The sequence below is a fragment of the Agelaius tricolor genome, unplaced genomic scaffold, assembly GCF_023055355.1.
Source record: "Agelaius tricolor isolate 1412-34295 unplaced genomic scaffold, bAgeTri1.0.p SCAF_6, whole genome shotgun sequence".
Lineage (NCBI taxonomy): Eukaryota > Metazoa > Chordata > Aves > Passeriformes > Icteridae > Agelaius > Agelaius tricolor.
The window spans coordinates 11,167,583-11,181,843 of record NW_027269266.1 but is presented as its reverse complement, the minus strand read 5'-3'; the positions used below and the strand labels follow the sequence as shown (position 1 = coordinate 11,181,843).

Genomic DNA, 14,261 nt, shown 5'->3' with positions numbered 1-14,261 from the left:
CTATTTCTCTCTCAACACTCTTCAACTTAACCTGCAGATCATGTTAAATTTCATGTTAATTTCAAAGGTTTAACAATACTTTTGCAAAGCTTACCTGTATAAACAGTCCATATAGTCTGCCCCTTTGCTATACTCTTCCCAGTATCTGTGATACATAACCAGTACTTGTTCTTCAGCTTCCAGAACTCTCTGTGAAGGCACACACACCCCACACACCAGAATTAGTATGAAAATAGCACACATACTTAGGAAGTTATCATGGGATTACAATTTTGGAATAGTATTTGCATATTCAGAATTGTGGCAATGACCAAAAAGCTAACACACCTTAATACTACCAAGTTTTGGTAAGCCAGCTAGAACACCTGGACTTGCTTTATTTTGCATTTAAAAATAGCAATCTCTCTACCGAATTATTTTCTATTGATCTTTTCAGAAATACCTGCTTGAATAAGCCTGGTTCATATTCTCACATCAAACTGGTGAGATAACTCACAGAACCATTCTCTCACTGACACAGATCAGTTTTATATTCACCCAGCCACAGATCAGTGCATTCACCCCTGTTTTTAATTGGAAGAATTGACCAACTATAACCATTTAAAACCACTATGTCTTACTGGAGAGCCAAGTCCTCATGCTTACCAAGAATCACAGAATAAAACAAGATTAACAAAGCACAGATACATGTAAATGAAAAAAAAAAGCATTAAACTTTTTCAAATCTAGGCCCAAATCTTTTGAAATTTAAGCAAATCATCATCTAAAAAGCTAGTGAACTTATCAAAATAGATTCATACTTCAGGGAAGTTCAACAATTTAAACTAATTACTATGACTGGTGACAGGGGACAAGATCCTAGGAATTCAACTTTAATTCTCTCTAGAATTTATAATTTTAAAATCTGGCTCAAGCAGCAAAGAAGCCCATGCAAAAAATGCAAAAAAGGGTAAAAAAATTATGAAAGAAGAAAGCTGGTAGATAAAACAGAATTGAGAATGCTTTACTCTGCTGCATGCATTTTGCAACGGTTTTCCAACGTTATCTCAGAGACAAGTAGTGGATAGTCAATTGAAAAACCTGATGTATGCTTTCTGCTACTTCCCAAAGCTTCCACTATGCTGGCACCTGCCTGATTATCCTAAGTGAGCTCATTCAGCTCACTAAATAAATGAGGAAGAAATGATTTGGCAGAGTTCTCTGCTAGTTTAGTGAATTGATTTAGTCTATAGAGTGCCAGAATTATCCTCTCTGTAACCAGTGGAACTGCCCATTAAGACACCCAGTCTATCTTGTCAAATACTTGGTACCTAAGCATGAGGCCATTTAGCAGCACTCTGCAGAATTTGCAATGCTTTGCTCCCTATAAAGACACTAAAGACACCAATAAGCATCTTATTTAAATCTACTTCTCTTTTTACTGATATAGATGGAGGCACCATTCATCTGTCCTATCTACTAAACATGATGAATCATAATTCTAATGAAATTTGCTGTCTTAGCTGATGAAACAGAAGTTAACTCACAGCTATACAGACATACAAATATTGTTGTCATAATAAATAATTTGCCATTATTTCCTCTCCTCCCAAGTGTTTGTGTTATCTCTCACATATTTCAGAAGGTTTTGTTTATTTTTTAAGAGTATTTACAATCAGTTTCCAAGACACTAGAGCAGATACATTTCTGTTGAAACAGAAGGCTAATGACAAACTACAGAACATTTGCAAAATGAAGATGTTTCTCTAACTTGTTTGATTATAATCATTCAATGTAAAAGAAAGAACTTGCTTTTCAAGCCAATGAATATATTGCATAAACCATAACTGTTGGCTTAGAAAGAAAATTATTTCTTTTGTGTTGCATATCAATAGGTATCTATAATACCTGCCTACATTTGTGTACATGTTGTGACATGTGTTACATATTTCATATATACAAGTATTGTGTCTCTGCAACTCTGTCATCTGTGATTTAGTCTCATAAAGGCCTACAAAAAGTCAAAAAAAGGATGAAGAACACCTACATGGACATCAGGAACTGTACAGGTTACCTTGTGCAAATGGCGTACATGATTCTCCAAAAAAATTTTAGTCTCAGTATAAAGTCTCTCTCCAAGAGGTTCAGGATAAGCCACACACAAAGCATAAATGTCTCTGGGCTCAAAGTCAAGGTTTGTAATAAAGTGTGAAAATATATCAACAAAGTTTATGATTTAAAGAACCCTTTCTTCTCCACACATGCAGTTTAGGTTTTGGAGATTTTTTACATCAAGCAAAAAAGATAAAATGGATAATTTTCTGAAATTAATATAACTATTGGCTTGTGCAAAATCCAAGTTTACAGCATTGATAATAAATTTTAAATAGTGAATGCTGAGGCAATGTTAGAGCTAAGATCTTGAAACTTCTGATAGCCCCATACTGATGTGGCTCCTACCCTTTATTTGCCATGTATAATATACAATAATCTCAAGGTGAAAAGCAGCTTTCATGTACCATTCTTCTGCATTTGCAGCCAACATGAACTGAAACTCTTCTCATATAATGGAAAGAAGCACTAATTAGATTAAGAACATGATTAGTCAAGTACAGAGCAGAGCAAACGTGGTGAAGCTGACTTCAAGTTTTCCATCCTGGAGTCCAAAATAACTTAGTGTCCCTGCATTTTGCCCTCACCTCCACAGGTAAAACAATTTCAGGGGACACTGAAAATTAAATAATCACAATGGTGATGTGGATAATACAAAGTCTGTATTCTTTTTAACTATTATTATAATTTTGGTAATCCTGTTTAGATCACAGCCACAAAAAACATTTGTACTTGATAATTTAAACAGGCAGCACCAACCTGTTAAGCCATCCTTAAGGTGGTTTTGTCCCTAAACTACCTTGCAGAGCTACACTTTTGGTTTGTATCAAGTTTTAAGAGTAATTTGAGGAAGATAAGTTATAACTGAGAACTTTGCTTTCAGAAAAGTCAAGCAAAGATTAGGTCAAGTTTCACATGAACAACTGTGGGAAATAGAGAGATTGTGCAAGAATTACTTTCAAACATGGCTTAAGCACTAAGCCTAGGCACTTTATAAAAAGCCAGCCATGGTAGAAATCAATAATTTAGTATATCACTTCAATCAAGGGAAGACACAAGATCTTTCCTCTAGTCTACCCTAAAAAAGCACATGCCTGTGTGAAAGGAGGTAGAGGACAGACAGTTGAAGAGTCACCTGCTAATCTACAGAACAGTGTCAAGCTCTCCTCACACAGCTTGTCCAAATGCATGTTTCATTTTTTATATAGAGTTACTACTCAAAACAAAGAAGATTCTGATGCAGGAGAACTAATTAGGAAAAAACCCTTTATCTGGCAACTGGAATCTGAGACCCCAACCAGAATCTAAATTAGAGTACATTATTTCACTTATATAGATCATCTTTGCTAGAATTCTCCTCAGAACAGCAAAAAGCGTTAAATGGAAACACTGTGAAACATAATGGGCAACCTCCACTGCTTTGTAACAGCAGCTACCATTGCACTACACCAGCTTGCAAAGTATGACCAATAAAATATCAAAAACTTAAATAGTGAAGAATGAAATATTCTATTAAAGAGATTGAAAAGAATAATTGGTTTTTACACTTTCCCCTCTCCAACAAATTTTCTCAATCTAAGGATGGTGAGTAGCCAAATGCATCCTCAATATAATTCAAGCCACAAGCCTCTTCATTATGCAAAGATTATTTTTGAGAAATTAATCTCAGAATTAGAAATCTTAATAATTTGCTCACAAGCAAAGGGGATGACTTTTTTCTCTTTTGATCCACAACTACACTACCTGAATCACCACAAACTACAGATCTCTACAACAAGAACTTACAAATTCAGAGGAAAGAGGCAGTCTTCACCACACCAGCACAAGAATATAGCAAAGGCAGTTTATTTGATGAAAGCACCAAACAAATATCTCTGATTTTGTGAGAATCTTGTGAACAATGAGAATCTTGTGAACAAGTTTCTCAGTTTTAATAATCCTAATTAAGAATGCAAATGGTATCTCTACTCCTTCATGAAAATGCACATCGTCCAAACATGCCTTTCCTTATTCTAGAGAACAAACTTTCTTACAAATGAAGAAAGCTGAATCTAGTACTCTTTCTTGACATTTGCCACTGTGTTTAATATCAGCAGATACACAAACTAAGAGCTTAATCACAGAAGCACTTGAGCAGGCACCTAATCCTCCTGTATAAACCAAATACTACTTGCTGGATATCAAGTTTCTCTGGAATTATACAAAAGAAAAGTTATCATGAGACTGGAATATATCTGACTGAAGCAAAACTGCTCTTTCTTGCTCAATTTATACTTGTTCTTTATGCATTTTATCTTTGAGTCCTGAATCCAAATTTAAGTGTCATCTTCAAAGTGTTCTGACTCTCTTAACAAAAATAAATCTCCGAAAAAAATCTCACTAATCATCACTGGTATTTTACCCCATAAACTTAAAGCATATTTTTCCTGTACTGTTGTCCCATAGAACAACAGGAAGAAGACTTTACTGTTCAATAATTTATCTTTAATGGTGAAAGCCATCTGTTCTTCCAGTTCAGCATGCAGTTTTGCAGGGTGAGAAAGGCCAGAGGAAGCTGCAGCCAAACTGCTGCCTAGGGGCCTTCACTCAGTATTGAGAACAAGAACATCAAAACCTTTCTGTGACCCTTAAGTGCTTTGGTAGTTGCTATTTGAGGGGTATTACCCAGCAATGGGAAACTGAAGCGCTTCCAAACTAAGAAGGAAGAACAACAAAATTACTATCAACAAGAAAATACTATATCCAACGCTATAAAAACTCACAAATATTGTCATTGGAGTTGAAAAAGCACCTAGTTAAGACTTCTCTGGGCAACCAGTGTAGAGCTTTGCAAAAATTTCTATTTATCAATCTTCTGTAACAGAACCAAAATTTGTAGAGATTTTCAGGACTTAGTTGGAAAGAATCACGACCATACGAACTTTATTTACTCTTCCTTCTTGGCCAGTTGTTTTTAAAGATAAATGTTTAAGTTTCTGGTTCATCATAGGGTCCTTGCAAAACAGTTCATCAGAGGAGGGAGAACAAATTTGGAGAAAAAATGGTGAAAAAAAGCAGATGGCCATGCTGCATACTTTTAAAATAATTCTGTTTGAAGAACAGCTGTCTCTGGGAAACTGTTGATTTTATGTTAACTTATTGGGGTAGAAATCCCAAGACAAAAACAGGAAGAGCTTGATGTTCTACCTGTTCAAAAAAGTTCTAGTTAAAAGGCAGTTACCAAAGTACAGAGGAACTATCTACCACTCCAACTAAGCCTTAACTTAAAAAGCACTCCTATGGCCACTGAGCAGTCGTGAAAGTGATACAATGTATTCACAATAAGACCTCAAACAGAGACATAACTGTCACTCATTTACCAGACAATGAAACAAGTTCATACACATTTCTTTCTGCAGAGAATCTTAAAAGGAAATCTGAAGGTCAAAGGTGGATCAGGATGACTCACATTTTAAATAAAGTGACATATGGTCTTTCAGGTGATCTTTTCCAGAAGATTTTAACTCTTACAACATTGTGGTTCCCAGCTCATTGCCATTCTAGCATTTCAAATATGAGGTAAAATGTTTATTTAAAGATAAGCCATGTTTAACAATAAAATTACCATAAGTTACAAAGGAAACACTATGTTAAGACAAACAAGTTCTGGGGAACTAGTGGGGCAAAAATTAGTTCTAGAAGTGGAATATGTGCAGTACAAGCCTGTCATCCCTAAAATACTGTCAGCTTCCATACTCCACTGGATCTCAGCTGCCCCAAACAGCACAAGGAAAAGCTAACACTTCTTAGAATACACTGATGCAGATTGAAACAGTGATTGCTTGCTGTATCTTATCCTTTGTTTCCACATCACTGTGTTGACTATCCAGTACAAAGATCAACTGATACTATAATCAATGAAATAACCTGTATGGGTTTTACTGAAAAAATTAATGGGTTTTATTGAAATAATTTGCCATCTTTCTATTGTGCTGATTAAGCAATAAGAAAGAGTTAATAGAACATTTCCTTTAGAACTGCTGTAGATGTTTAGAAACAATTAAATTTAAGAGAGAATAAAAAGTTAACAAGGAACAAGATGACGTATTTTCTAAATACCAATTTTTTAAAAAAATATCCTTAAAGTCTTCCTTATGTATAAAACCTAGAAAAAGCTTTTATTCCAGCTGTATAGAACTACCAGTTCCAAGTTGTTAAGCACGCATTGAGCAGCTTGTGTTAAAACACCAAGTTTGGTTATAGGAAGCAGAAATACTAAATAACCAACACTCAAGCTGGAAGTTACACAAACTCCTTGGGCCATTCAGCCACAGACAATAAGCCAAAAGGCTCATGCCTGTGCCAAATCAGGCACTAATAGTGCCACTTTCCAAGGAAAGTAATTAAGAGATGATACTAAGTAAGGTCTTAAGAGTTACATGCCAAATGATTATTCCAAGTCTGCTATTCATAAGCAATCCTTTTCTGATGTTCAATCAACTGGACTAAATCCCAAAAGAGGATCAACAGCAAACTCGTGTGCAAGGTCTCCACATAAGAAGTTGTAAGCAAAACAGTGTGATGAGGAATCAATACAACATCTCCTGCAACAATTCTTATTTTATATTCAAATCTGTTTTAGATACCCTTGTTTAAATGCTTAAAGTTTTAAGCTGCAGAATTTAACCACCTGATAAAGACTGAATTATGCAATCCTCAAAAACTGCTTGGAAAGAATGACTGCAGAACAACTTCTCAGCATGTAAGTACCCACCTAATTAGTTCAAATTTTTTTTTAAATTCTGGAGTCACTTGAAGTTGACTTCAGTACAAGGTGGCACATCATGCTCCCAGAAATTAATTACAGAATTTTTAAATGAAAGAGCTCTTTAAGATTATTACACCACAAAACATCACAAGAACTAGGAGCTATGTACATATACACATGCTCAAAACACAGGCACATGGGAAAGCAATTCTGAGAAACAGTTAACATGTTCAGAATGAGATGAGACTTTGGAGTCAAGCCTCCACCCACAGAATAAGCTTATCTGGTAAAAACTTATGTCTAAGGATCTTCTCAGGTGCTTCTGTTTTCACCCACAAGAATTAACATATCAATAAATATATCTAAACTATTCTTCCCCCTTGCAATTAAACCCAACTGTGACCAATCCCTGCAGAAGAGGTGCAAAGCCTCCTAAAATTCTCCAATTATTCACCACGATGTAATGGCTAATGAATATAAAGACACAAGGCACAGTATAACTGGTTAGAAACATTATACTTCTTTTAAAAGAAGTACACTGAAACTTAAATATTGCAAAATATTACAGGTCCATTTTACATGTAAAACACAAACCTTTCCTCTACAACAATGTATGTACAGCTGTGACTTGAACAGCAATATCATACAAATGCAGAAAGAGTAGTTATTCTTAAATATACCTTAAATTTCATGAGTAATAAGGCAGTAACAGTGGAGGGAAAGGAAGAAAGGTTTTTAATAAATCCTTGCTGTGGAAATGACTAGTATGGTAGTTATCAGTACAGTTAGAAATGCAAAGAAGAGGGAGAAATCTTTACACAGAACAACCTCATCATCCCCCACATCCCAATTTTAAAGATGTGCTCTCTGTCTTGGGTATTTCCTCACACAAACACTTAAACATACAAGAAAACCTCATTGTCAGAATAGGGGACCTTCAATACCTGTAAGAACAGTTTTAGCATAAGCTAAGTATTAGAGCTTCCAAAAGTGACTAAAACTGAGAGCAGTTTACTTTTTATCAGCATGGTGATTTGCACATAGATTACTTCCCAAATATGCAGAATTTCCCATCCCTTTCAACTTATTCACAGTCCTAATAACAGGTGCAGCCTAACAACAAGCTGCTCAAGATCACTGTTACAGAACACAGGTTTACTCTGTGCTAAACACATCACACAAACACATTAAGTCAGATTTTTCACTTAAAGGATACGAGAAGCGATCGTTCCACGTTGCTCTTTCAACATAATCCAACATCACAACAGCTTTAATCGTTGTTAGAAGTTTGTTCCATGTTTCATCAAAGTCTACTACTCGTGGTTTCAAGGACATTGTGGGGCTTTAGTGTTAATCTGTAGAAGAATTAAACATGTCAGAAAACATTGCACAACCATTAAAAAAAAATACACTTCCTTTGAATTTTTAAATTTAAACTTTGTACACCATTGCACCACTATGAGTGAGTGACACAAAGAACACCCACCCCCTCCAAAATGAAGCTCACAATCCCTCATTTTTAATGCTTTGGAATGGAACATTATTGTTCCATAGGCATGAGTAGCCTATAACAAAACACCAACTAATCTAACAGCATCATGCTTTGTAAAGTTCATTATCTCACCAAACTATTCATTTAAGAGTGTCACATGAAGAAAACAACTTTCCTATAAATTTTGATTTGTTCACTTTTATCACTTTTATTCAAAGACTGTTTCAACTGTATCTAAGAAAATTTGGGGTAAGAACAAACTAAACTATTACCAGAGTATCTGAAATTCCTACTGTCAGACAGAACTGACAGACTGTTCAGCCTATGTTCACCTCAGGCTTTCATGAGACATTTTTGGTGTTACATTTGAAAAGCCACAAAACCCAAAAGAGCTTTGATTGGGATGGAAAAAAGAAAAACACAGGGCAATATGCAGAGCTTGTGCAGCTTACTGCACTGTGCAATAGGACAGTGACATCTTTCAAGTAAGACACGGCTTGAAGATACAGAAGCTGTGCTAGTAATATCCTAGCAAAAACAGCAGAAGAGATTTATTGCAAAAAAAAACCCACTCAACATTAAATTATCTAAATAAAACTAGGGGAAAAATAAGGCAATTTTAAAAAGAGACAACTGTGAAGGCCTCATTTCCACTAATCTAGAAAGGACCTGATGTGTGACATTCCATGCACAAAGCAAGTCTAGCTCCTGCTCAGAAACACGACATTGTAAGACTACAATAAAAAGTGGAAAGAATACTTCTATTTCCATTTCAAACAGATGAACAAGTGACTCGTCTTTCCAAAATTTCAAGGTCAGAAGGGAAAGTAGAAAGCTAGTGACAGACTTTGAGCCCAAGAGGCAGACCTCATTAAGGGAAAGAATCAAATGTCACGCTAAAAACTGCTTAGCAACCAGCTTACTACCTTAACCACTACCATCTCTCACAGGATAGATCACTTCTCAGTTTAAGAAAAAAGCAATAAAATCCGATGCAACTTTTAGCATGCATACAACCCACCCGTCTAACTAAGCTCCTCTGCAGTACGTGTTGTGATATTTGTAACATGGTTATTAATTCAATCCATATATGTCAGCAGGAGCTTACACAGAAAAATCAGTGAGAAGTGACAAAGCAAAGATCCACCAAAGAAAGTAAGCTGAAAAACACACTGATGTATGTTTCATAGAAACGTGAACCTCAGCAGAGGCAGACCACGTTCACTTCCAGGACGGGAGAGGGGGAAGTGGTAATCTTCAAAAAGCCCTAATACCCCTCTTATGGAAAACTCAAGAGCATTTCCAGCTGGCCCCAAGAAAAAATAATCATGGTCCACAAAAGACATTAAAAATCATAGTAAGTGCTTGTGGTAATGAAGCTGTACTTGTGCTACACTAGAAGTTGCTGTCTTGGAAACACACGTGGTACATCCAAGGTAAAAGAACCCTTTTTTCAAAGACAAGCAAAACCAAGGGGAAGAAGGAGGGGAGAAGAAAACGTTCTCCCTACAGTATATCCCAATGTGATACCAACATGGTGATCCCAATCAGTATCACCATGTTCAGGATGATTAAAACCTAATACTGTGTAAAGCATCCACATGGTCATCCAAGAATTCTGGAGTTAAATAGTTTAAGACAACTGTTACTTGGCATTCTCCTACAACTTTCATGGAAATATAAATTTAAATGTGTTTTACAGACATTTTAACAAGTATGGTGTAACTTTTACTGTAAGACACTGGGTTTTTTGGGATATGCTGTGTTCCAGTGTCAGGAATGCACAAGCCCACCAACTTCAATTATTAAATGTCTTGTATTGATCATGGTAAGAACTATAGTATGGCAGAATATCTACCCTAGGGTTTAGACTATTAGAGCGTGGGAAGCCATACCTGTTTGATAAGCCCTAAGGTAAACAGATGTTATTGAAACATATTTACTCGGCACGATAATGAAAGGATGCTGCTTCCATCGCCTCATTCTTTAAAACACAACACTGTCATACTGCACATATTTGTTTACACAAATAAACATAGCATTCTATCCAGCATCAAAGAACGCCCCAAATTTCCAAGCTGTTTAACCACCTCGATAAGCAGCATCGCAAGCCCGTGGCGGGTGCGCAGCCACAGGCAGGAGCACTGGCGTCAAACAGGTGACCAGTGCTGCCCGCCCCCGCCCTGTGCCCCGCTCCCACCTTCTCCTCCACCAAAACAAAAGCGAAACTGGCGGAGGGGGCAGCCAGCGGATAATGAGCGGCCCCGCCGGAGAGGCCGCACCGCGCCCTCGCCGCGGGGCAAGGGCAGGACCCGGGGCAGGACGCGGCGGGCGGGCGCTGCCGCACAAGCACGGCCGGGGGATGGGGGCCCGGGGCGGGGGCCAGCGGCGGCTCCGGGGCCGGACGGGGGCAGGGCCCGATCGCCCCCGCGCACACCCGGCGGGGTCGGGACCGCCACCTCCCCGCGAGCGCCGCGCTCCCTCCCCTCAGCGCTGCGGCCGGGCCGGGCCGGGCCGGGCCGGGCGAGGGCGTTACCTGGCGGCCCGGGGCCCGAGTCAGCGACCCCCGCCCGGCCTCCCTCGCTCCTGCCCTCGGCCGCGGTCGCTGCCCCGTTCCGTCCTCACAGCGCTGCCATTACCCAAAGCCGCTCGCACCCCGCCCCTCCGCCGGCGCCGCCACTGCCGGGGTCGGGCCGCGGCCCCGCGGCCCCGCTCGGTGCTGTCGCCGCCGCGCCGCCGCCTCACCCGCGGCGCCGCCGCCCCCGGGTTCTCCCCGCCGGGCTCTCCCCGCCGGCCGCAGGATGAGCTGGGGCCGACGGGTCCCGGCGCTCCGTCACTTTCCGATCGCAGCCTCCCCCGCCGGAGCAGCGGGGTTTGGTACAGCCTGCACTGTACGGCGAGCGCGGGCGGTCGCATTTCCCAGCGGCGGGGCGGTCGCCGCGCACGCGTCACTCCGCCTCCATGGCGGGACAGTTCTCGTCCCGCGCCTTCCCGACATGGAGTCGCGGGGCACGGGGGCTGGAACGGGCACGGGGCCTCTCCCGCGGGCGCGGCGTTCCCGGGCTTCGTGTCAGCAGGTCGCCGTTACCTCAGAAGGTGGAAGTGTCCCCGTCCCACCGCCGGCCCCAGCAGGGAATTTCCCCAGCTTCCAGCGCCCTGCTCCGGTGCGGGACGCCCCGGGCAGCGCCCCGGCCCAGGCTGCGTCGGTAGAGCGCCCGCCGTCCCCGTGGGCGCCCCGGCGGAAAGAAAGGGGCAACACAAAGTTGTTGGGTGGGAGTAACAAAGTAGAATCGCTGTGGAGACCAAGTAGCCGGGCGTGCTCACGTGCCCCGGGCGCACGTGCGCGCTGTGGGAGCCGCGGGCATCGCGGACACCGCGCCGGGCCCGGGAGAGCGGAGCAGCTCTGAAAGGGATTCATTTAGAGCACTCAGTGCAGCCCTCCGTAGGAGACAACAGTCCTCTGGAAACCAGACATTTATTTCTGAAAATTCTCTATTGTTCAAACGACTCAAAACTCACGTCAAAATAATTGCCTTCTCTGTTTTCAAATCAAGCCCTTGCCCATTTAATTTCCAGTACTTGCATCTTTATCTTTAAGCCTTAATGCTTTCCTTTGTGTTCTCTTTTAAGTGTGTTTTTATTATCTCCTTCTAGACATTTTAAAGAGCGCTTCAACTTCCTCTGTTTTCACCCTAAACCCCTTTATTTTTCTATTCTGCTACTTTAACAGAAACTAGCAGAGTTTAAAGCTCTTCTATTTGCTGGTGGGGAGATGGGTTGTAACTTTAAGCTTTTGGGTGCTTGTTATTTTCTGCAAGTGTTGGATTGTATCTGTGGCACTTTCTCATTTTTTAAGGACTGAAGGCTCTTTTTTAGTGGTAGTGTTAGTCACAAGCTTGTGAGTTAAACTCTTAGAAGTTCAAATAGATGCTGGCACAATTTAATAATGCTATTTAACCATGCTGTGTGAATGTATTAATTGTACAAGTTCAGATATCACAAGTTAGATGGCCGTTAATGAAAAACATCCTTATCTCTACACTACCCAAACATTACACTGTACATATTTTATAAATTTCTGTTATATGAGGAAGTTTAGTCCTGAGTTAACTGTTATAAACTGGAAACAGATACAGGAAAGGAGGTATTTTCCAAAACTAATAATTTGGGTTGTTCAGCGTGGAAGAATCATGGGGCAATTTCCTGAAATTATGAATATTCACAATAAGCACAGACTTTAATTAGGTACCAAATCCGCAACTATTCTGCACACTCTGTTCTACAAGGCTGCAGTTGAGGAAGCACAATTAGGGAGTCACAATTCAGAGGAAGAACATGAACATTCATTACTGCTTTTATGTAAGGTATTTAAAAACTTGGATCTAAATGTATTTAGGAAATAACAATTTAAATGTATTTAGGAAATAACAGAGAATTATTTAGAAATTCCAGAGAATTACCACCTGAAAACACAGAACGGGGTGTTGCAGGAGTCGGATGAGCAAGCTGAGAGCATTACTCTGTGTGTTGCTAAGGTCATCTCCTTAGTGCTGCTTGTGCTTCCAAAAGAACAAAGGTTCCCATACAGTCTATTAAGAAATAATGATAATGTATCTGCCAAGAGCAAGACTAAAACTTGTGTGTATGCACCGATGCTTTATGTGAGTGGATACATGATTTATGAATCAGTGAGTTCAGTTCAGTGCTAGCTCTGTGGTGGGGCTGTTCCTACCTGCTGAAGCCCAGATGTTGGTAATCTGAATTAACCTGCAGTGCAGATGTGCCCCAAACAGCCAGCAATGAAAGCTGCCATTTGGCAAAGCATGACCAAGTAACAGTGGCACCCTCAGCTACCTCAGTCATGTCTTGATGCATTTCTTGATGACAGCAGATGTACAGACTACTCTATATCCTGTTTGACCAAGGCTTAGTGTTGTCTTTCAGCAGTTGTAGATAGAAAAGACACAGGGGAGAGATGGAAATTCTGGAAGTTTTTGCAGGATAGTCCTATGGAGAAGTCAACTTCTTCCCAGTAAATTCTTACTAGTTCTTTATATATTGTTGATAACAGTAGTGAGTGACATAGGTTATTTTCTACTACATGCATATGCCATCTTACATCTTTGCCACCAAATATAAAATTTATGTTTATTTGATTACATCTGCTATCAAGTCTGCTCCCTGTCCTAACCAGCATTGCAGTATGTCCTGAGTTCCCCTGTTGTTTATATGCATTTGTTTTCTCTTATCTGATACTTCTGCATCTCTGTCTGTTTGCATTAACTTGTTTTCTTTTCTCTTATGTAATTAATTCCTTTGGAAGGAGCTCTCAGTTTTGTTTATGTTGATGCTACATCTAACACTGTATTATTCTGGTACAGAACTAGGAATCCCACAGCCCTATGGTAATACAAACAGTGTATTAAATGTGCCACTATACCACCTACTGCTTTATTTAAAAGCTGGTTTAGACTGCAGTCTGAACTGATACTGAGTATCCACATTCCCCACCACCACCACCATGTCATTTTCAACTGCCTTTCATGTTACTATCTGCTCTGTCTTTGATTTAAAATCCTATTTTAGAGTAACATATTCATTAGCCTTTTTCAAGTAGAAAATGAGAATATTGACTGGATTATTTATGTTATATTCATGTTCAATTTTTACTAGATGAGTTAGTCTGCATTATTGATGCAGATAATAATACAAAATTTTTTTAAATAATATTTTCCTTCTGAAAACAAGATAAATGAAAGCAGGAATGGACCTTCATTTCATTTCATAGCTATTTTTAATCTAGGCTTTTATTGTGGATATTTGTTTTTCATGCGGTAACGTACAAAATATATGTATAAACTGAACAAATATTTTGTGATTATAAAAATATGCAGTAATTAAGTATTATTCTTGTAATTATTCTTTTAAAGT

At 39.6% G+C, this 14,261-nt stretch overlaps 1 protein-coding gene across 4 annotated transcripts in view; it reads right to left on the bottom strand.

Moving 5' to 3' along the window:
* The window catches only part of CUL2 (cullin 2), a 44,603-nt gene extending 33,046 nt beyond the window's left edge, over positions 1 to 11,557 (bottom strand). The window contains exons 1-4 of one of the 4 annotated variants that reach the window (XM_071428655.1): positions 11,419 to 11,557; positions 8,055 to 8,193; positions 2,054 to 2,156; positions 95 to 189 (exon numbers count right to left, since the gene is read on the bottom strand). In XM_071428655.1, the coding sequence (XP_071284756.1) occupies positions 95 to 189; positions 2,054 to 2,156; positions 8,055 to 8,173 (317 nt within the window). In that variant the 5' untranslated portion in view covers positions 8,174 to 8,193; positions 11,419 to 11,557. Of the gene's footprint in view, positions 1 to 94; positions 190 to 2,053; positions 2,157 to 8,054; positions 8,194 to 10,866; positions 11,003 to 11,075; positions 11,216 to 11,418 lie in introns of those variants that run through there. The other 3 variants (XM_071428653.1, XM_071428652.1, XM_071428654.1) reach the window with 3 other exon arrangements.
* Positions 11,558 to 14,261: the final 2,704 nt, after the last annotated feature.